This window comes from Bos javanicus, chromosome 6 (genome assembly GCF_032452875.1).
Source record: "Bos javanicus breed banteng chromosome 6, ARS-OSU_banteng_1.0, whole genome shotgun sequence".
Taxonomy (NCBI): Eukaryota; Metazoa; Chordata; class Mammalia; order Artiodactyla; family Bovidae; genus Bos; species Bos javanicus.
The window spans coordinates 60,013,464-60,037,560 of NC_083873.1; the positions used below are offsets into that span (position 1 = coordinate 60,013,464).

Sequence of the window (24,097 nt, forward strand, 5' to 3'; positions counted from 1 at the left end):
GAAATCTCAACTTAGTGTGCGTAATGAGAGCTGAGGTTAGGCTAAAGCAGCCAGGAAAGCCACAGAGCTCTAACCAAGTAAGAAAGACCAGACTGCGGTTTCAGCAGCAGCAGATTCTTAGCTGAGAATGCTAGCGAGGCAGGTAGGAAATAGGACAAGCAAAGACCATGGCTCACGAGGCCAGAAGAGCCAGAAGATATTATTGTCTAAGGTTCCTGATTCCTCAGATTTTTACTTTTCCCTGTAATATATACTGTGCTGCCTCTTGCCTGGAGGAGGTTATCTGGTTACATTCCTGTCAGTGCAACAGAAACTACCCGAACCAATCGGGCTTCATATAATACAGATCTTACTCCCACATTAATAAGTTATTTTATATCCAATTCATGCTATGCTCTGTTCATAATATGTTATAGGATAAGTGAGTGTATTTAGTGGTTAAATTGAAGAGAATAGTAGTGTAATATACTGGTATAAGGATAACATTGAGAAAATCCATGTACAATGAGAAAGATAATGCTAAGAAAATACATGTATAAAGATAACCTAGAAGGTTCTAATCAATAATCGCAGCTTTCAAGTAATAGAAGCTATTTTCAGTTAGCGTGAGCAAAAATGGAAAATGTTCTTAAATAGATCCTGGAATATCTCATGCAATTCAAAGACTCAGGAAGAGGATGAAATCAGGAACTGGAAAGATGTCAGGATTTTCTTTGTCTCTTTACCTTTTTATTTCTGCTTCTCTCTTAATATCTGCTTCATTCTCCTTTTCTCTCCTGATCTGCCTTCTCTGTTTCTAGCCTACAAGGAAAAAGCCTTACTGCTGCACCCCAGGTCTTAAGCTTACTTGTTACACTTGTATGTTAGTTTCTTCACTTAGATTAATTTATTATCTCTACACCCAGTTCTAAATTCTACCCCCTTCCAGGGAATTTGATTGGCTCCTCGTGGGTCAAGTGCATTCCCTTGGGCCAGTCTTCCATAGCTAATGGAGTAGAATTCTGAACTCAGAATGTTGGAGGCCAACCTCTATAGATCATCTGGGCCTTGGGGCTGGGCAGTATTGTCCACAGGGCAGTAGAATCATGTTAAGCTTAAAGTATACCTTAGTATGTTTCTACCAAGACGATGAAGACTAATTTTAAGAGGTAATAGAAAAAGAAGCAGTTATTTAACAAGAAACTGAATGAGAATAATTTTCTCCTTATAAAAATTGTGTTTGATCTTTGTTGTTGTCTCTACCAGAAATCCTTGTGTTTTATCACTCTGTATACCAACTGGTATCTTTTTCTTCATTTGTTCATGGCTCTAGGGATAGAATCCAAGGTGAACCTATTATCATTCATTTGTTTATTATTTTTGGCTGCACTGGGTCTTTGTTGCTGTGTGTGCCTACTCTTCCATTGCCGTTCGTGGGCTTCTCATGTTGATGGCTTATCATGGTGGCTTCTCTTGTTGTGGAGCACAGGCTCTAGGGTGCTCAGGCTTCAGTAGTTGTGGCTCATGGGCTCAGTAATTGCAGTTCTTGAGCTCTAGAGCACAGGCTCAACAGTTGTGGTATGTGGGTTTAGTTGTCCTGTGGCATGTGGGATCTTCCCAGTTCAGGGATGAACCTGTGTCTCCTGCATTGGCAGGCAGGTTCTTTACTGCTGAGCTACCAAGGAAGCCCTATCTTTTTGATATATGCAAGGGCTTTAAGAACTCATTTCTTGTACAAATGCAACTATCTTTGAAACAGTGTGACCGGATTAAATAAAAGAGACCACAGCTTCTTCCTTTCTTTCTCTGCATGCCTCATACTAGCCCAAGAATCTGATTCTGCCAAATAATTTGTTGGACTTTGGTGAGGCAAAACTAGAAAAGGCACAGTGAAATTAGAAAATGGGCAGTGAAAGACTGGAGAAGCAACAGGAGAGGAAAAACTGAGTAGCCCTTCCTCCCAAATCACCCAAAACTATCCTGTTACAGTCAAGGCACCACCAGCTTCTTAGATATTATCCTTGATTCTTCTTTCCTGCCCTCCCCAGTGCCTCTGCCATACCTATTACATTAAGTTCTGTAACTCCAGTTGGAAGCCATATGCTGAATGTGTCTACTTGTTTCCATTTCCACTCCTACTATCCAAACCCGAGCCATTTATAATCTGTCACTTGGACTACTGTGATAGCTTCTTCATTCCCTGCCTGTAACTCTTCCTTTTTCACAATCTCTTCCATAAATAAAGTGATCTTTTAAAAATCACTTTAATCACAGAGTGTCTTAGATCAAACTTATTCATTCCTCCTATAAATAACTAACTGTGCATGCTAAGTTGCTTCAGTTGTATCCAACTCTTTGCAACGCTATGGACTGTAGCCTGTCAGGCTCCTCTGTCCATGGCATTCTCCAGGCAAGAATACCGGAGCAGGTTGCCATTTCCTTCTCCAGAGGATCTTCCAGACCCAGGGGTTGAACCCACATCTCTGACATCTCCTGCATTGGCAGGCATGTTCTTTACCACTAGCGGCCACCTGGGAAGCCCCTATAAATAACTAGATGGACAAAATATATGAGACAAAGATTTTGGACATTAGACAAAAAGCAGCACAGAAATTTAATCCTTGAGAAAATGAAAACAAATGAGGTGAGCCCTAGAATAGTCCTGGCTTTATGCTTACAGGTACCTTCCAACTGCAGTGCAGGAAGGATGATCTGTAGAGAAAACTGTAGTCTTACTAAAATTAAGAAAACAGAGACCAGAGTTTGGATATGATCATTTTTCTTCTTGATTTTATTAATGTGGTAAGGTTATTTACCTGGAATGATTCATGAATTTTAAAACCATTTTTAACATTCATGGATTTGGGGGATAAATCACATTTGCTTAGATATTCCTTTTCTTCTATTCCCAATTTTCTCATTCACATAATGCTTTAGAGTTTTTCATTTGCCAAAATGCTTCTGAACACTTGTTCATGGGGTTCTATCTCTTATATTCTTTCCACCCCTTCTTTAGAAACTCTTAGCCCATTTGACTTACTTAGTGAATATTGTGAAACAGTGCTCAGTATAATGTCTGATTTTTTTTTATTTCTATAGGAAATTCAAGCAGTTCACTGAAGATTATCTTTTGGCATTAAGAATATAATTTGTATTTAAAGAGAGCCACATTTCTTTTGTGTTAGGCATTACTAATGGCACTTCAAAACTTGAGATATTTTGAGAATTCCCTGGTGGTCTAGTGGTTAGGACTCAGTGCTTTTACTGTGGAAGGCCTGAGTTCAGTTCCTGGTTGGGGAACTAAAATCCCACAAGCCATGTGGCACAGCAAAAAAACAAAGACAAAACCCACCACCACCACCACCAAAAAACAAAACAAAAATCCCCTTGAGATCATTTGTTCTTTGTATATAAAATTTCTGACAATTTTAAGCTAAAAAGGAATAAAACCCATTTCTTTTAAAAAATAAACTAAGAGAAAATGGTGTACTAGGTAGGATTCCTTTTTGACAACCAGACAGGAGTCCAACTCAAACTAGATTAGGCAAAAGAAAAATTTTATTATAAAGTATCTCATCAAAGAATTGCACAGTGAGACTTGCAGGAAGGATGTTGATGTGCTTCTGCTTCTGCTAACTACATCCTGTGTTGAGGTCCTTTAATGGACTGGAACCTGGTGGTCCGGAGTCGATGATAAGAAAGTAAAAGGGAGAGAGAAAGAGGATGATATTCCTTGGTTAACGCAGAAAACCGATAAAGTCCTTAGACACAGGGCTTGCATTGCTCACGAAGCCACCTGGCGCCCTCTCGAGGGGGGCGAAGGCACAGTGCGCCTTGTTGAGAGGGTCTTAGAAACCTGGTCAGGAGAATGAGCATGACGGGTCTCTGTGCTCCAGAGAAGTAGCCTGAGAGAGAGAGAGAGAAAGAAAGAAAGACACGGGGACCAAAGCTCTGATGGAGCAAAGGTGTTTTATTCAACATTGTGTGAGTATTTATACTGTCTTACAAGGTAGCTATTTTCAGCAGAGATAAAATCAAAACTTACAAGTTATCAAGGAAACATGAGGTCATCCATATGAAAGAGGGAGGGTTGTAAATAATCACTTTTACCGTATGGTTCATAAAAAGGAAGAGGGTCGTAAATAGTTACTTATCACTGTATGGAAAAACTAACGAAGGAAATGCATGCATTCCTAAGCCCCCGGGAGCAGTGTGCTACTCCACTTAATTCCTGAATACTCAGGAATTAATAAGGGACAGAGGATTCATGACAGATCCAAAATAGCACACAGGAAGCCTCCTATTAGATGCTTCCTGACAATCCTGTGACTCAGGTATGCTCAGGACTCTCTTCCACTCTGGTCTCTGCCTCTTTGTGTGCTTTAGCTTCATTGTTACATCTTCTTTTTCTGTTTGTAGAATGGGAAACTTGGCTGCTGTCAACTCAGGAGCTTTATATTGTACAGCACCAAAACCCAGAAAGACTGACTTGGCTCTCTGTTACTACACAAAAAAATTCACTTGACTGGTTTGGGTCAAGTGCCCACCTTCTGCTGATTACCTGTGGTCAAGGAGACAGAGTCAGTATGCAATACCTCCCAGTGATTTAGGCCATAAGATTAAAAAAGAATCATTGGGTTTTCTTTTTTTTTTTAGTATATAAAACTTTATTAAAATTGGGATGGGTTTTCATTTTATGCTAACAAATTCTTGTTTTTCTTTCCTGTTATTTGTAACTATGAGATATGAGATAATCAGAACTGGGAAGGACTTGATACCAATTCATGAAAGCTCCTTAATCTTGTCAAGATTACACTCTTGCCATCTCTGATAACACAGACTGACCTAATAGTGAGTGCCTGCCAGGCACGCTGCTTGGTGACACCCATGGTACTAAGTGAAATTCACTCAGTTGTGTCCAACTCTTTGTGACCCTGTGGACTATACAGTCCCTGGAATTTTCCAGTCCAGAATACTGGAGTGGGTAGCCTTTCCCTTCTCCAGGGGATTGTCCCAATCCAGGGTTTGAACCCAGATCTCCCACATTGCAACGGATTCTTCACCAGCTAAGCCACCAGGGAAGCCCCGTGATACTAATCCCCACAGTAATAGCAAGGTAAGCTGATCACGTTCTACAGATGAGAAAACTGAGGCTGGTGAGAGTCAGCATCATACCTGAGGTCACACAGCTAGTAAGTGACAGAGCCTTAATTTAACTTCAAATTTGTCTGACTCTAAGCCCTTCACCTTTACTACATAAAATTTGTCGTTCAACCAGCTGTTGTTATAAATGATTAAGATATACAACTATATGGAGATAGCAAAACCTGAAAAACAAGAAGCAGAATTATTGGGTTTCCATTTTTAAAAATTTGGGGGGATTCCCATTTTTAAATATGGCAAATTTTAACTTTAGACTTCAAAAATTTGAAATAGAATTATAGAGTATTATAATTCTAAATCTAATTGTTAATTTTTCAAGTGGAAAATTGATAGTCTTGTCTTCAATGCAGTAGTTACCAAGAATGGATTTTCTGTCTCTAGTTTTAAGACAAAATTGGCTGCAGCATTGGCAAGATGTCGAATCAAACATGATGCCCTTTCAATTTACCACATTCTTCCAGAAACAGTTAGGAACCAAGAATTAAGGGCCTCCACTTTGCCGCTTTATGCTTGGATAAATACTTGTAAAATCAGGTAAGAGTTCTAATCAAATTCTTTACTCAAGTCACTTGCCTTTCAAAATAATGTGATAAAAGTATTACCTTTTTAATGGATGAGGGGCTCATCTGAGGGAGTGAGTGGGAATTATAGTTTCGTTTAGGATTTTATCACCAGATTACCAAAAGTAATTTAATAAATATGTTAACTTTTTTGTCCCTAAATTTTTTTTTACTTACTGATGGCTTAAATTATAAGTTCCATTAATGCAGTATATGCAATGATACTTTTATTTATTGTAGGAAAAAGATGCTGATATTAAATACATTTTTATGTATTATATTTGTAATTATAACCTAATATTATGTATTTACAGCCCTGAAGAAGTTTATTATACTTTGAAGAAAAATGGTTATAATAAAGTCAAATCTGTATTGCATATTGATAATAAAGTCTTTGCTGTGGATCAACATTGCTATGATGTCTTAATTTTTCCATCTCATCTTAAAAGTGATCTTCTAAATATAGATCTTTTTAAAGATTATAAACTTATATTTCAGGTAAACAAATTTTTACTTTCACTGTGGTTCTCAATATTGTGATTCTCTCAATAATCCTGCTTACCCAAAGAATTTCTCTACTTAAAACCTAAGAAATTGATTATATTTTGTATAGGTTATCAAGGAGGTTTATAAGGCCTAATTTACACATAGAAGTATAAAATTAACACTGCTACATCAGTTTTCCTGTTGTACTTTGGCATCTTTGCCCCATGTGAAGTGGGCATATTGTAAGGAACATATTCTCCTTCCAAGACACCATAGATGGGGGAACTTGTATTGCTTATAGCTGAAAAGCTGTATTTTTCTCTCCCAAGGGAGGATTCAAGAGAAGGCATGGTGATTCCTTTTTCTTTTTTTGTTTCTGGGGAAGATGCTAGTGCCATCCTGCATTTGAAAATGCAATGTGTAATATGTTCCCATTATCTCTTTACTATAGTCTTACAGCTTTGATTTGTAAGATATGTATAATGGCTATCAATACAGGAAGAGAACGTGAGTTATAATGGTATTTCAATAGAATGAAAAATAAAAGGTTCAAGAAATTGAGTTAAATTAATTTTTATGTCCTTAGATTCCAATTCTTGCCTCAGAATCACTTTGATCTTGTAAGGTTTATCCCTTCACAGTACCTGCATTCTTGGGTAGTGTCTCTTGGCCTTATCTTGTGGTGACATCCTATTGAGCACTGAGACCAGTTGTATAAACTCATCTGCTTAGCCCCCTTTTTAAACTTGTCAACCATCTTACTTTTAATTTTTGTGAGCTAGCAGCCAGTTAGATGACAGTGTGATGGGGAAGAAAGAATGGCAGTGGCAGATGAGTACATTTTCATGAAAGTTTAAGAATGGGAGCTAAGGCAGGACACCAGTAATCTATTAATCACATTTGGGGGGTTTGGCATTGCCTTATTACTATCAGTTCAGTTCAGTTCAGTTGCTCAGTTGTGTCTGACTCTTTGAGACCTCATGGACTGCAGCACACCAGGGTTCTCTGTCCATCAGTTGCTCCCGGAACCTACTCAAACTCGTGTCCATCGCATCAGTGATGCCATCCAACCATTTCATCCTCTGTCATCCCCTTCTCCTCCTGCCTTCAATCTTTCCCAGCATCAAAGTTTTTTCCAGTGAGTCAGTTCTTCACATTAGGAGGCCAAAGTATTGGAGTTTCACCATCAGTCCTTCCAATGACTATTCAGGACTGATTTCCTTTAGGATGGACTGGTTGGATCTCCTTGCAGTCCAAGGGACTCTCAAGAGTCTTCTCCAACACCACAGTTCAAAAGCATCAATTCTTCAGCGCTCAGCTTTCCTTGTAGTCCAACTCTCACATCCATACGTGACTGGAAAAACCATAGCTTTGACTAGACGGATCTTTATTGGTAAAGTAATATCTCTGCTTCTTAATATGCTGTCTAGGTTGGTCATAGCTTATCTTGCAAGGAGCAAGTGTCTTTTAATTTCATGGCTGCAGTCACCATCTACAGTGATTTTGGAGCCCCCAGAAATAAAGTCTGTCAGTTTCCATTGTTTTCCCATCTATTTGCCTTGAAGTGATGGGGCCAGATGCCATGATCTTAGTTTTCCAAATGTTGAGTTTTAAGCCAACTTTTTCATTCTCCTCTTTCACTTTCATCAAGAGGCTCTTTAGTTCTTCACTTTCTGCCATAAGGGTAGTGTCATCTGCATATCTGAGGTTACTGATATTTCTCCCAGCAGTCTTCATTCCAGCTTGTGCTTCATCCAGCCTGGCATTTTGCATGGTGTACTCTGCATATAAGTTAAATCAGCAGGGTGACAATATACAGCCTTGACGTACTCTTTTTCCGATTTGGAACCAGTCTGTTGTTCTATCACTATGTAACAGTTAAATGATAACAGTCATAATTTAAGCTAAACCAATTTTGTTTGTTAACTTTATAAACATAAACATATATACATATAAATTTATAAAGTTTATAAATATGAACTGCTAACTTTATATTGTGACATATATTTAAGGTGTTTTAAACTCAAAATGGGCTAGGTAACCTCAAGATTTCTGCCAATACCTTGTTTTACCTAAACCCTTTGAAATTCTAATCATACTCTTATCTTGTAGGACAAATCTCGAAGTCTTGCTGTCCATTCCGTAAAGGCTTTATTAAATATGGATGATGATATCTTAATGGTCAATACAGGTTCCTGGTACACAGTTGCCCATATGTCAGTCTTAACAAATAATAATACCTCAAAAATATTTGTGTGTGGAGTGCAGTCACAAGCTAAGGATCCTGACCTGAAGAACCTTTTCACAAAAATGGGATGTAAAAGTATGTACATATATTTATTTGCTTTGTGTTATGTTCTGTAAGACTTAGAAATGTTAAAAATATTTGAATTTGGTTTTTTTTTGTAATGCAAAACTCTGTATATGAAATATACTCCTAAAATCCCCACTATATTATATCAGACTACTGTTGCTTAATATTGGTTAAACAACTGCAGTTTAAATTAATGAATATATTAGCATTTTGGTATATTGCTTAACGTTCAGCTACTACATAATTTGAGGTTCAAACAATAATTAAAGTAAGTGGTAGAAATTGTCATCTCTTAATACATAAGAACACAATCACAGGAGCACTTAAGGGACAAAGCTAATATCTAGGACCAGATTCTAAGTCCTTAGGCTTCTTATTTTTAAAAAATGTTTCCACTGGATCAAGCTGTGACAAAAGATAACATTTTATTATAGGTTCAGTGGAGCTGGAAAACTAATCTTTTGACAGATTCACAGGGTCAGAGAGACAATAAGTAGAATTCAGGGCTTAACATGGAGAGGTAGACTATAAATTCCCAGGATTTCATTGGAGCACAGAAGTACACTCTGGGTAGTGATCAGTCCTTTGATGAACTAAAGCCCAAATTCCAGTCATCTCAGTTCCCAATTGAATTACGGTGATGTGACATTGCTAGTGCCCAGGCTTCACTGTGTACCAGAGGTAAAAGTAAATTCTCTTTGGAAGAAAGAAACAATATCCTGAATCTCATATTATCTCCTAAATTTTTTCAAATACAGTGTCTGGCACTCAAAAAAAAAAAAAAAAAGAAGAAGAAGAAAGATGTGGGTGAAATAAAAAGAAAAATACTGCAATAGAAGAAAACCCACAGAAGGTCCAGTGGAGATACCAGATGTGAACTTTATGATTAATATTCTTAAAAGACTAAATGACAAGTTGTAGAATTTCAGCAAAGAACTAGAAACTTTTAAAAAGCCAGAACTTTAAAAAACTTTTAGAACTTTTAAAAACTTTTAGAATTTTTAAAAACTTTTAGAATTTTTAAAAAGCCAGAAGAAAAATCTAGAACTGAAAATACAATATGTGAAATTAAGAAATAGATTTTAACAGTAAATTAGAACTAAAAGAAGGAATCAGTGAACTGATGAGTCAGAAGAAACTATCCAGACTGAAACATCTGGAGAGAGAAAAGGATGAATAATATGGAAGAGATCATAAAATACACATGACACTCAGTGATCCAGTGATCTCATGTATGTTGTGATTAGGAACCCAGAAAAAGAGGAGAAAAGGAGTTGAGAAGAATCAATATGTGAAATTCAGGTGGAGGGGTTTTAAAACTTGATGAAAGTCACAGATTCAAGAAGCCCTATGAACTCCAGCAAAAATAAATGTGTAAAAAAACATGCTAGGCACATCATAGCATAACTGCTGAAAACCAAAGATAGAGAACCATGTTCAAAGCAATGAGAGAGAGAATACATATTACCTTTAATGAAATAGGAATAAAAATAAAAATTAGCTACTTCAACAAAGATAGCTGAGGCCAGAGATAGTATCTTCAGTGCAGAAAGAAACTGCCAGGTTAGGTTTATTTACTTAGCAGAAATTTCCTTTGACGTGAAATATATTCTCAGAAAAGAAAACCTGAGTTTGTCACCAGCAGATACAATAAATGAAATACTACAGATTATTTTTTGAGTAGAAGGAATATTATCTCATACAGAAAGTTATAGGTGCTAGAAGAAAGGAGCAATGGAAAAGGTTAGTACATAGGTAAATCTAAATAGTTGTAGTCTAATATCTTGCGGGATTGTAAACTAATGTCTTGTGGAGCTAAAAACATGTGTCATATGTAATTAAAATAATGGTATATAATTTAGAGAAGGAAAAGAATTAATGTGTTCTCTCATCCTTGCTTTGTCTAAGATATGATAAAGGTATTATATCATTGGGTTGCAAAAGATTCAGACACAACTTAGTGACTAAAACAATGAATGTGTTATAATATTGGAGGCAATCAATAAATAAAGAATGTAAAACTAATAGCTAAGGGGGAGATGTGGAATATGGAATTGGAAACACCATACTAACATATACAAGGCAAAATAAATAGAAAATAAGTATGTAAATTAAACTTAAAATATGAATATATAAATCAATTAAACATTAAATATGCATGACTAATACTTAAATTACAAGACAGCATCAATACTGGATTTTTATTTATTTATGTATTTAAATATACATTTATTTATTTTAATTGGAAGCTAATTACTTTACAACATTGTTTTGGTTTTGCCATACATTGACATGAATCTGCCATGGGTGTACATGTTTTCCCCGTCCTGAAATCCCCTCCCACCTTCCTCCCCATCCCATCCCTCTGGGTCATCCCAGTGCACCAGCCCCAAGCATCCTGTATCATGCATCAAACCTGGACTGGCGATTCGTTTCACATATGATAATATACATGCTTCAATGCCTTTCTCCCAAATCATCCCACCCTTGCCCTCTCCCACAGAGTCCAAAAGACTGTTCTATACATCTGTGTCTCTTTTGCTGTCTCACATACAGGATTATCGTTACCATCTTTCTAAATTCCATGTATATGTGTTATTATATTGTATTGGTGTTTTTCTTTCTGGCTTACTTCACTCTGTATAATAGGCTCCAGTTTCATCTACCTCATTAGAACTGATTCAAATGCATTCTTTTTAATGGCTGAGTAATACTCCATTGTGTATATGTACTACAGCTTTCTTACCTATTCATCTGCTGATGGACATCTAGGTTGCTTCCATGTCCTGGCTATTATAAACAGTGCTGTGATGAACATTGGAGTACACATGTTCCTTTCAATTCTGGTTTCCTCAGTGTGTATGCCCAGCAGTGGGATTGCTGGGTCATATGGCAGTTCTATTTCCAGTTTTTTAAAGAATCTCCACACTGTTCTCCATAGTGGCTGTACTAGTTTGCATTCCCACCAACAGTGTAAGAGGGTTCCCTTTTCTCCACACCCTCTCCAGCATTTATTGCTTGTAGACTTTTGGATAGCAGCCATTCTGACTGGTGTGAAATGGTACCTCATTGTGGTTTTGATTTGCATTTCTCTGATAATGAGTGATGTTGAACATCTTTTCATGTGTTTGTTAGCCATCTGTATGTCTTCTTTGGAGAATGTCTGTTTAATTCTTTGGCCCATTTTTTGATTGGGTTGTTTATTTTTCTGGAATTGAGCTGCAGGAGTTGCTTGTATATTTTTGAGATTCTTTGTCAGTTGCTTCATTTGCTATTATTTTCTCCCATTCTGAAGGCTGTCTTTTCACCTTGCTTATAGTGTCCTTTGTTGTGCAGAAGCTTTAAGTTTAATTAGGTCCCATTTGTTTATTTTTGCTTTTATTTCCAATATTCTGGGAGGTGGGTCATAGAGGATCCTGCTGTGATGTATGTCAGAGAGTGTTTTGCTTATGTTCTCCTCTAGGAGTTTTATATTTTCTGGTCTTACATTTAGATCTTTAATCCATTGTGAGTTTATTTTTGTGTATGGTGTTAGAAAGTGTTCTAGTTTCATTCTTTTACAAGTGGTTGACCAGTTTTCCCAGCACCACTTGTTAAAGAGATTGTCTTTTCTCCATTGTGTATTCTTGCCTCCTTTGTCAAAGTTAAGGTGTCCATAGGTGTGTGGATTTATCTCTGGGCTTTCTATTTTGTTCCATTGATCTATATTTCTGTCTTTGTGCCAGTACCATACCGTCTTGATGACTGTGACTTTGTAGTAGAGCCTGAAGTCAGGCAGGTTGATTCCTCCAGTTCCATTCTACTTTCTCAAGATTGCTTTGGCTATTCAAGGTTTTTTGTATTTCCATACAAATTGTGAAATTGTTTGTTCTAGTTCTGTTAAAAATGCTGTTGGTAGCTTGATAGTGATTGTATTGAATCTATAGATTACTTTGGGTAGTATACTCATTTTCACTATATTGATTCTTCCGATCCATGAACACGGTGTATTTCTCCATCTATTTGTGTCCTCTTTGATTTCTTTTACCAGTGTTTTATAGTTTTCTATATATAGGTCTTTTGTTTCTTTAGGTAGATATATTCCTAAGTATTTTATTCTTTTCGTTGCAATAGTGAACAGAATTGTTTCCTTAATTTCTCTTTCTATTTTCTCATTGTTAGTGTATAGGAATGCAAGGGATTTCTGTGTGTTGATTTTATATCCTGCAACTTTACTATATTCATTGATTAGTTCTAGTAATTTTCTGGTGGTGTCCTTAGGGTTTTCTATGTAGAGGATCATGTCATCTGCAAACAGTGAGAGTTTTACTTCTTCTTTTCCAATTTGGATTCCTTTTATTTCTTTTTCTGCTCTGATTGCTGTGGCCAAAACTTCCAAAACTATGTTGAATAGTAGTGGTGAGAGTGGGCACCCTTGTCTTGTTCCTGACTTTAGGGGAAATGCTTTCAATTTTTCACCATTGAGGATAATATTTGCTATGGGTTTGTGGGTTTCATTATGTTGAGGTATGTTCCATCTATTCCTGCTTTCTGGAGGGTTTTTATCATAAATAGATGTTGAATTTTGTCAAAGGCTTTCTTAGCATCTATTGAGATAATCATATGGTTTTAAAGATCAACTGTAAAATGCTGTTTGTAAGAGATACCCCTAACATAAAAGCGTATTAAAAATTGGACAGAAAAAGATACCCAGTAAACATACTAACAAAAAGAGATACAGGAAAGCAGTGCTAAGTCAAGAAAAATTACTAGAAATACAGTTAGAACATGTTTAATTCATCAGGTAAATATACAGTACTAAAGAAGACTAATACAGTCTCAAAATATATAAAGCCATGTTATCTAGAATCAGCAGATAAAATGCTCTGTATATAGAAAATTCTAAGGAATCTATGAAAAAAATGCAAAGTTAATGTAATCCCTATTAAAAAAAACCTAGGTGGTGTTTTTCAGAAATTGACATTCGAATTGTCTTAAAATTCACATGGAAATCAAAGGGACATGGAATAGCTTTGAAAAAGAACAAAGTTGTAGGACTCATACTCCTTGATATTAAAACTCACTACCCAGCTTTAGTAATCAAGGCAATGTGGTACTGGCATAAAGATAAACATCAGTTTAGTTCAGTTCAGTTGCTCAGTCGTGTCTGACTCTCTGCAACCTCATGAATTGCAGCATGCCAGGCCTCCCTGTCCATTACCAACTCCCGGAGTTCACTCAAACTCATGTCCATCGAGTTGGTGATGCCATCCAGCCATCTCATCCTCTGTGGTCCCCTTCTCCTCCTGCCCCCAATTCCTCCCAACATCAGAGTCTTTTCCAGTGAGTCAGCTCTTTGCATGAGGTGGCCAAAGTACTGGAGTTTCAGCTTTAGCATCAGTCCTTCCAAAGAACACCCAGGACTGATCTCCTTTAGAATGGACTGGTTGGATCTCCTTGCAGTCCAAGGGACTCTCAAGAGTCTTCTCCAATACCACAGTTCAAAAGCATCAATTCTTTGGCGCTCAGCCTTCTTCACAGTGCAACTCTCACATCCATACATGACCACTGGAAAAACCATAGCCTTGACTAGACGGACCTTTACTGGCAAAGTAATGTCTCTGCTTTTGAATATGCTATCTAGGTTGGACATAACTTTCCTTTCAAAGAGTAAGCATCTTTTAATTTCATGGCTGAAATCATCATCTGCAGTGATTTTGGAGCCCCCCAAAATAAAGTCTAACACTGTTTCCACTGTTTCCCCATCTCTTTGCCATGAAGTGATGGGACCAGATGCCATGATCTTCGTTTTCTGAATGTTGAGCTTTAGCCAACTTTTTCACTGTCTTCTTTCACTTTCATCAAGAGGCTTTATAGTTCCTCTTCACTTTCTGCTATAAGGGTGGTGTCATCTGCATATCTGAGGTTACTGATATTCCTCCCAGCAATCTTGATTCCAGCTTGTGCTTCTTCCAGCCCAGCGTTTCTCATGATGTACTCTGCATAGAAATTAAATAAGCAGGGTGACAATATACAGCCTCGACGTACTCCTTTTCCTATTTGGAACCAGTCTGTTGTTCCATGTCCAGGTCTGACTGTTGCTTCCTGACTTGCATATAGGTTTCTCAAGAGGCAGGTCAGGTGGTCTGTTATTCCCATCTATTGAAGAATTTTCCAGAGTTTATTGTGATCCACACAGTCAAAGGCTTTGGCATAGTCAATAAAGCAGAAATAGATGTTTTTCTGGAACTCTCTTGCTTTTTCCATGATCCAGCGGATGTTGGCAATTTGGTCTCTGGTTCCTCTGCCTTTTCTAAAACCAGCTTGAACATCAGGAAGCTCACGGTTCACTTATTGCTGAAGTATGGCTTGGAGAATTTTGAGCATTACTTTACTAGCGTGTGAGATGAGTGCAATTGTGTGGTACTTTGAGCATTCTTTGGCATTGCCTTTCCTTGGGATTGGAATGAAAACTGACCTTTTCCAGTCCTGTGGCCACTGCTGAGTTTTCCAAATTTGCTGGCATATTGAGTGCAGCACTTTCACAGCATCATCTTTCAGGATTTGGAATAGCTCAACTGGAATTCCATCACCTCCACTAGCTTTGTTCATAGTGATGCTTTCTAAGGCCCACTTGAATTCACATTCCAGGATGTCTGGCTCTAGGTGAGTGATCACACCATCGTGATTATCTGGGTTGTGAAGATCTTTTTTGTATAGTTCTTCTGTGTATTCTTGCCACCTGTTCTTAATATCTTCTGCTTCTGTTAGGTCCATACCGTTTCTGTCCTTTATCAATGCAAAGAAATAGAGGAAAACAACAGAATGGGAGAGACTAGAGATCTCTTCAAGAAAATTAGAGATACCAAGGGAATATTTCATGCAAAGATAAACATTGATCAATGGAATAGAATTGAGAATCCAAATGTAAAGCCCTAATTACATTTATGGTCAACTGATTTTCAACAAGTGTACCAAAACCATTCAACAAAGAAAGAATAGTCTTTTCAACAAATGGTGCTGAGATAACTGGATATCCACATGTGAAAGAATAAAGTTGGGACCCCCTACTTCATATCATACACATAAACTGGGTAAAAAACCTATTTATAAGAGGTAAAACTATCAAACTTTTAGAAGAAAACACAAGGGTAAAACTTTCAGACCTTGAATTTGGCAGTGGTTGTTTAAACACCAAAAGCACAACAAAGGAAAAGATAAATTGAACTTCATCTAAATGAAAACTTTCATTTTTCAAAGATGGTCATACCATATGCTGGCAAGGTATGGAACATTAGGAATGCTCAAGCACTGCTAGTTGGATTATAAATTTGTACAGTGACTTTGGAAAACTAGCATTGATCACTAAAATTGAAAATATACATGCCTGCTGCTGCTGCTGCTAAGTCACTTCAGTTGTGTCCGACTCTGTGCGACCCCATAGACGGCAGCCCAACAGGCTCCTCCGTCCCTGGGATTCTCCAGGCAAGAACACTGGAGTGGGTTGCCATTTCCTTCTCCAATGCATGAAAGTGAAAAAGTGAAAGTGAAGTCGCTCAGTCGTGTCCGACTCTGTGCGACCCCATGGACTGCAGCCTAACAGGCTCTTCTGTCCATGGGATTTTCCTACTTCTGGTTTTATTACCCTTATGAATTTTTACCTATTTAAGTAGAGAGAATGGGAACCACTGGGTAACCAAGTAGTAGAAGAACGAAAGTGTCTCATTTTAGAAGCATTCCAACTGATAAATGAAAAAAAGAAGACGGAATTAGAATATGACTATTTTGCAGCACCTTTGCTCATACCATAAAGGCAATTTAATGAATGAATATGACATCACTTGTGAATTAGTTTTGTGCCCTCTACCTCCCAAGGAAAAAAAAAAAAAGAACTCGAAACTAAATTAAGCTCTAAAGATCCAACTACTAATTTACAGGAAATACAAAAGACAAGAACATGTTAAATTACTCTCTAGGAAAGCAAAGAACAAAATCCAGGCTCTGGGAAACTAGTAGTACAAGTAACCATGTTATATTAAGAAATAAATGCTAAGAAAAAATGGAAAGGGTACCTGTCAACAAAAAAAATTTAAAGTAAGACATTGACTCATTGCAATGTGTGTACTGTGTAACTCCTGATTTAAGCAAACTAAAAAAAATTTTGATGTGTGAGACTTGGAAAATTTGAGCCATGATTGGATGCTATTATAATTTGATGACAATAAGGAATTACTTTTTAAAATGTATGGGGTTATTTTTAAAGAAGTTCTTATCTTTTAGATAAATGGTGAAATATTTCATAGTTTCAAAATAATATGGGGGGTGGAAGTGTGTGCAGATATAGATGAAACATGATTGGGCATGAATGTTTCACTGTTGAAGCAATATCATGAACATTTGAAAAATCACTATATATTACGGGGTTTTTGACATAATGTTTGAACTTTTGCAATGAAGAGTTAAAAATAGGGGGAAAAAAGAGAAAGGTGCACTTGATTTAAAAAATTTTTTTTCAAAAGAGACATAATAGAAGATTGATCAGACAAAAGAAAGGGGTAGGGTATCGCAATTTCAAGAGTGACTCCTCAGCAGATGAGGAGAATGAGAGCCATCGTAGGACTGGAGGAGTTGCCCTAATATTAGGGTCACAGACAATTACAACCTGAGGGAAGGCAGACTGTCCTAAATTATAGGGTCCCTAAGGGCCTTTAGACTGTGCTTAAGTAAAAATTATAAAATGCTAAAAAAAAATATAAATGCTAATAAAATTTTTTCCAGGGAAAATAGAATATAAAAGGGGATTAAAAAAATGGGAAAGGGAAGTAACCAGTACTGAGCATTTATTGTATACTAGGCACAATGCTAAGCCTAACTACTTTATCTCAATCCTCACTACAATTAAATGAGGTGTGGACAATAATATCCCATTTTACAAATAAGGAAATAGAGGCTTGTCACACAGGTAAATAGTGAATTTGGGACTCAAACTTGGGTATTTCTGCCTCTAAAACCCTGTTCCCTCCACTACACTGGGCGTGCATGCTAAGTCGCTTCACTTGTGTCTGACTGTGCGACTCTATGGACTCTAGCCCACCAGCCTTCTCTGTCCATGGAATTCTCCAGGCAAGAATATTGGAATGGGTTGTCAGGCCCTCCTCCAGGGGATCTCCCTGACCTAGGGATGGAACCTGCGTCTTCTGTGACTCCTGCAATGCAGGTGGATTCTTTACCACTGAGCCACCAGGGAAGTTCACTACACCATACTGCTTTACATGGAATCTGAAGTTCAGGATGGAAAAATTTAAATTACATTTTATGTAGAAGATATTTAACCTTCAAAATCATTCAAGTGAAGGAGGAAGGACTCTATTAAGAGAATTCATGTGTTAACTTAAGGATGTTATCAGAAAATAATCCTCTTTTCTGGTTGCATTAAAATGACATTTTGTGTGGTTGAGGATTTAAAAATGAATAGTGATAAATAGATATAACTACATACTGCATAAGATTTTTTAATTAATATTTTGCATACATTTTCTGTGTTTTTTCTCCCAGATATTGAGATACTTCATGAGACATTTATGAAACTCGAATTAAAGGATCATCGATTACAGAAAGTTAAAGTGATTCTGCTGCTTCCTCGTTGTTCAGGACTTGGTGTTAGTAATCCAGTAGAATTTATTTTAAATGAGCATGAAGGTACTTGCTTTAATTTTTAATTTCTAAATTATTTAAATTTGTTAATATTTTTTAAATTAAGTTACTTAAAATCATTATTTTTAAAATCATTAAAATGATAGATACATCTGATCAGTGAATAGTTACCATATATAAGGCACTTATATAGAAAGTATTTTACAACCATTATACCATTTAATTTTTACACCAGTTCTGTGAAATATGGACAAGGGGGATATTAAAAATATTTAGTAATTAGAGCGATGTAGGCAATCAGAACAGATGCTGGCCAGTATACTATTTTGGTATATACCAGAGCTCAAGATATTGGCATTAAAATTTATGAGAATTTTATAAATAAAACTGAGACTGAGAGAGATTGATTCATTTTTATAAGGTTATATAACTAGTTGGTGACAGAGTCAGGATTAAGATTTAGATCTGCCTAACTCTAGAGGCAGTGTCAGACTTTATTTTTGGGGGCTCCAAAATCACTGCAGATGGTGACTGCAGCCATGAAATTAAAAGACGCTTACTTCTTGGAAGGAAAGTTATGACCAACCTAGATAGCATATTCAAAAGCAGAGACATTACTTTGCCAACAAAGGTCCGTCTAGTCAAGGCTATGGTTTTTCCTGTGGTCATGTATGGATGTGAGAGTTGGACTGTAAAGAAAGCTGAACGCCGAAGAATTGATGCTTTTGAACTGTGGTGTTCAGAAGACTCTTAAGAGTCCCTTGGACTGCAAGGAGATCCAGCCAGTCCATTCTGAAGGAGATCAGCCCTGGGATTTCTTTGGAGGGAATGATGCTGAAGCTGAAACTCCAGTACTTTGGCCACCTCATGCAAAGAGTTGACTCATTGGAAAAGACTCTGATGCTGGTAGGGATTGGGGGCAGGAGGAGAAGGGGATGACAGAGGATGAGATGGATGGATGGCATCACTGACTCGATGGACGTGAGTCTCAATGAACTCCGGGAATTGGTGATGGACAGGGAGGCGTGGCGTGCTGTGATTCATGGGGTCACAAAGAGTCGGACACGACTGAGCGACTGAACTGAACTGAACTGAACTCTAGAGGCTGTGCCCTAAGATGATTCTAATCAAATTGTAAACAAACTTTCAAAGTCAAGACTTCTTTAACCTGCAGCATGTATGTTTTATGATTTTTCTCAAATGTTAATTCTGAGAATATTTTATTTGCTTCTTTAATAAACTAAGAAATATTTTTAACACTAACATTTATTGAGCAGTTACATATAAGGCACTGAACTGAACACTTTGCTTGGATTATTTCATCGAGTCCTTACAAGAACACTGTGAAGTGGTTAACTCTTATTATTTCTCTTTTACAAATACGGAATACAAGCCTCAGAGAGGTTGAAGCCTATTGGTGTTTTGACTAGTAAGTGTCAGAGCCTGGATTCAAACACTACTGCTCTGACTCCAGCCCTTTGAATCATGCTGTTAATCACAGTATGTTAACTGAAATTGATTCTCACTTTAATCCCTTGTTTATAGTGAAAGGCATAGATAAGGTTAACTGGATATTAAACAGAGAAGACATTCCACTAACATTCAGAATATGTTGAGTAACTATTTGCTATTTCTAGCAAGGAAAGAATTTAAAATGAAGGAAAAGAAATTGAGGGAAAGTAATATTTATGGAGTACAGCTATGCCCCAATCGATATTCCAGGAAGTGTTCATGCATTATAACTTAATATTCACAATAACTTTGTGAGGATAGTGTTATGTAATTATCTCTGTTTTATAAAAGGGGACAAAAAAACAAAGATTCAGACAAATTTAGCAAGTTGCCTGAGGTCATGTAGCTAGATTCAAAGTTGGAATTCAAATTCAGCTTAGTTAGCATATTCCACTATACTACACTATAGAAACAATCCCACTATACCACACAATTTTTATACTGAACCATATGGAATTCTGTCTTGCTTATACTGAACCATATGGAATTCTGTCTTGCTACAGAAAATTTCTTTCCATGAGAGTTAAACAGAAGAATAACCAGCTCAGAGGGGAGTGTGGTAGACTGAGAAAATTCCTACACTCACTTTGGAAAATGATCAGAGAATAATTAAATTTTGAAAGAAGAGAGGAAGTAATAGCAGCAGCTGCAATAAGCACTGCAGTCAAAAGAACTCGAGCTTAGAACTCCTGTGAGACTGGCCTTAGCCTGAGCCATCTTGAAGTGGGAACGCAGAACAAAATAAACCATTGGTAAAAATAATCTAGAGTCTAGGGGAGAAAAGACCAAAGGGAACCACAAATGACAAAAAGGGAAAATAAAGTTTCCTAGATATTGGTAATATTTTGAAATCCTTGACAAGGTGACCAGCTAAGCCAAGAAGTGGTCTTTGGCAAGCTTGGAAAAAAGGAAGGTTTTGAAGGAAACTACTTTGAGGAGGTAATAGCCAGAGCAGATAAGGAGCTGCTGACCTAGTGATTATGGTAAAAATATTAGTCATAAATTTAGTGATCATAAACTTAGATTCATGAGAAATCAATGAATTAGTTTGAAAAACACTTTAATATTGAAAAACATTACAACCATTTTTAGAATGGTTAAAAAAATTCCTTTATTTGAGGAATATATAAAATTGATCTTTGTTAACCACTTGAAATTATTTTAAAATGGGGTGAAAAAGGTAAGTTGATATGGTTTTAGAGTATAATAATGTATAAATAGTCCTTTAAAAAGTGATTAAAGACTTAGAAAAATGTGAAGTGTAAAACTAAATTGGAAAGAAATGAAGTTTAATTAACCTTTAGTAATATTACTGGAATGGGGACCAGCCCAATATATGGTATAAATAATTGCCTATTATATTCCCAGGGGGCTTCCCTGGTGGCTCAGTGGTAAAGAACTCACCTGCCAATGCAGGAGACATAAGAGACATAGGTTCGATCCCTGGGTCGGGATGATCCCCTGGTGGAGGGCATGGCAACCCACTCCAGTTTTCTTGCCTGGAGAATCCCATGGACAGAGGAGCCTGGCGGTAGCAGAGAGTCGGGCATGACTGAAGTGACTTAGCACATATTCCAGGGAGTTACTGAGAGGCAGAATAAAACAGGGCTTAGAAGTTTGGTCTGATTGCCAGGCTAGAACCTGGTTTTGATCTAGTAGCTGTATGACCTTAGACAAGTTATTTAATGTATGCTTGAACAATTTTCTCAGTGTTAAGAGGGATAATAATGCTTCAAGGGGTTGTTGAATAAAATAATCTATATAGAGTAGTAGTCAATATATCTTAGTTAATATTATCAAGAAATATGTTAAAAATAGTTTTAGAAATTTAAAAAATTACTGTAAGAATTTCTTGATCTGTTGTTTTTTTTATCTATTATGAAGACATACAGTTGCTTCCCTGGAGTTTTTTCTTCCAAGATTTCTTTTAGTAAGCTAATGTTTTTAACTGTATTCTTTCTTTCTCATATCTGACTGTAGCCCATCAGTTTCTGCCTTGGAAAATAGATCTTTTTTCTCTTTATTCATACTCAGGCTGACTGCATCCTATCTTTTGTGCTTGAATGACTTATTTTTTGGCTGATTAGATAACTCTATGATAAGAATTTGGAGAATAAAGGAAAAGTAATATTAAAACTAAGCAAAATTATCAATTCAGATTTTAAAATTTTAAGTCAGCATTTTTATAGTACTGTATTTTTAAAAAATATTTTCTATGAAAACTCATTAATAGGGAAAATGATTAAAATATTAAATAATGTGATCACAGCAATATATGAAAAATCTAATAGTGATATATTTTAAAGCATATATTTGTTTTTAGATACAGATTTACTTAAGGATTTCTCTCAAGGAGGCCCATCAGAAGATAAACTTCATGTTCTTGCTCAACAGCAATATGAACAGCTAGCACATGCCATGAAATGTAAGTTTGTTATCAGCACAAACTGAAAATATGTTGTAAATCTTAGAAACACTAATACTTCATTTATCATATTCAGGCAATGATGTGTGAACCATAAGTGGATTTCCCAGAACCCTTAGTCATAGTTCCTTAAAATAACAAAATATTTATTTTTACCAATCTAAGTCTCTAAAATATATGCTTTACTATCATTTTAAATATAGGTTAGCAAGAAGAATTATCAGCTTCTTAATGGTGAAATGAAATAATTATGTACATCAGTTGTATAATTTCATCTTCTCTGTTTCTCTTCTTTGGCTTTTCAATGTAATTTTTCTGTTTTGTATCGCCCTAACAACTCTTCTATAATTCCAACTTTAGTTAAACTCTTAATTTGTTTAATACTAAAAAGAAAATAGATGAATTAAAGATAAAGCCTAGATCTCTTAAAGTCTGAGTAACAAGGCCATTAAAATAAGTATTTATATTATTGCTTCAATCCCTACATTTAGATTTTGAGTACCAATGCCCTTTCACACTTAGATATGGAAATCTAGAAGACTCTGAGAAATTACATTAACTTTTATTAACTTAGTGCATGTTTATCAGATGTCTATTCTGGGTCAGGTATTAAGCCAGTTGTTAAGAATATGAGTTTGGATAAATCCTGACCTCCAAAGGCTCAAAGGTTAGTATAGGGTATAGATGATTTAATATATAAAGATATAGCATATATGAAGTAGAAATTAGGCAAAATAGAAAAACATGGAGGAGTTCTGTCCTTTTAACTGATGCTATTAATAAACACTATTTTGAATATGATAGTATGTATATGATCAATGAAATGAGTTGGTTGGAAGATTAGGGAGCTGATAAATAATACATTTTAAAAATTCTTTCTATGATTGCTCTATTTGAAATTGCAAGATAATCTCTTGAAACTAACCATCCTCCATATCTGCTTTGATTTTCTCTATAGCATTTGTCACTGCCCAATGCTTTAGTTTTAGGTGGGGTCTCACTGCGCAGCTTGCAGGATCTTAGTTCCCTAATGGGAACTAAGAACCTGGGCCCCTGGCAGCGAGACTGCTATGTCCTAACCACTGGACCAGCCGGGAATTCCAAAATCTATTTATTTATGTTTTTTCAAAAATATTTATTATTTTTGACTGGGCTGGGTCTCCATTGCTGTGCAGGCTTTTCTCTAGTTGCAGAGAGCAGGAGCTACTCTCTAATTGTGGTGCACAGACTTCTCATTGCAGTGGATTCTCTTGTTGTGAAGTAGGGGCCTAGGCACGTGGGCTTCAGCAGTTGCAGCTTGTGGGTTCAGTAGCTGTAACCCATGGGCTTTAGAGCTCAGGTTAGACTCATGGGCTTAGTTGCCCCACGGCATGTGAGATCTTCCTGGACCAGGGATGGAACCCATGTCTCCTGCATTGGCAGGTGGATTCTTCACCACTGAGTCACCAGGGAAGCCCTGTTTATGTCTTATGTCAATGAAACATAGAAAATAAGCTCCCTGGGGCAGGGGTTTTTGTGTGTATGTATTGAATAGTAAGAACAGTGCTTAGCATGTAGTACGTGCTTGGTAAATGTGAACATGAGTGAGTTGCTGGTAGTAATATTACCTCACTTTAGAGTTGAGGAATTGGAGAGGTAAGTAACTTTCTCAGGTTCATAAATCAGTAAATAACAGAATTGGGATTCACACTTAAGTCTGTCTCTAGAGTCCTTTTAACTAGTTATGCGATATGGCTTTTGGAAGAATGGCTGGAAGTGTCAAGCTGTGGTAATCTGCAGTATTTATTTGCTTGTGTTTGTAATAAGGTTGGTCACATGGATTGGATTTTCAATTTCTATATGATTCAGTTATATTTACTTCATTTATTGGCCAGACTATATTACTAATACATGCTTTAAAGGGGAGCCATGCAAGCATCTGTAGACATCATTCCCATCAAAACCATGTGGTATTAGTACAGACATCTGGGCTTCCCTTGTACCTCAGTTGGTAAAGAATCTGCCTGCAACGCAGGAGACCCAGGT

The 24,097-nt window shown here is 36.7% G+C and overlaps 1 protein-coding gene across 4 annotated transcripts in view; it reads left to right on the forward strand.

Moving 5' to 3' along the window:
• The window catches only part of NSUN7 (NOP2/Sun RNA methyltransferase family member 7), a 46,678-nt gene that overhangs the window by 15,025 nt on the left and 7,556 nt on the right, over window positions 1-24,097 (forward strand). For all 4 annotated transcript variants that reach the window (XM_061419990.1, XM_061419987.1, XM_061419988.1 and 1 more), the window contains exons 5-9: window positions 5,524-5,676; window positions 6,017-6,200; window positions 8,301-8,511; window positions 18,037-18,180; window positions 21,971-22,072. In XM_061419990.1, coding sequence (XP_061275974.1) covers window positions 5,524-5,676; window positions 6,017-6,200; window positions 8,301-8,511; window positions 18,037-18,180; window positions 21,971-22,072 — 794 coding nt within the window. The remainder of the gene's footprint in view (window positions 1-5,523; window positions 5,677-6,016; window positions 6,201-8,300; window positions 8,512-18,036; window positions 18,181-21,970; window positions 22,073-24,097) is intronic.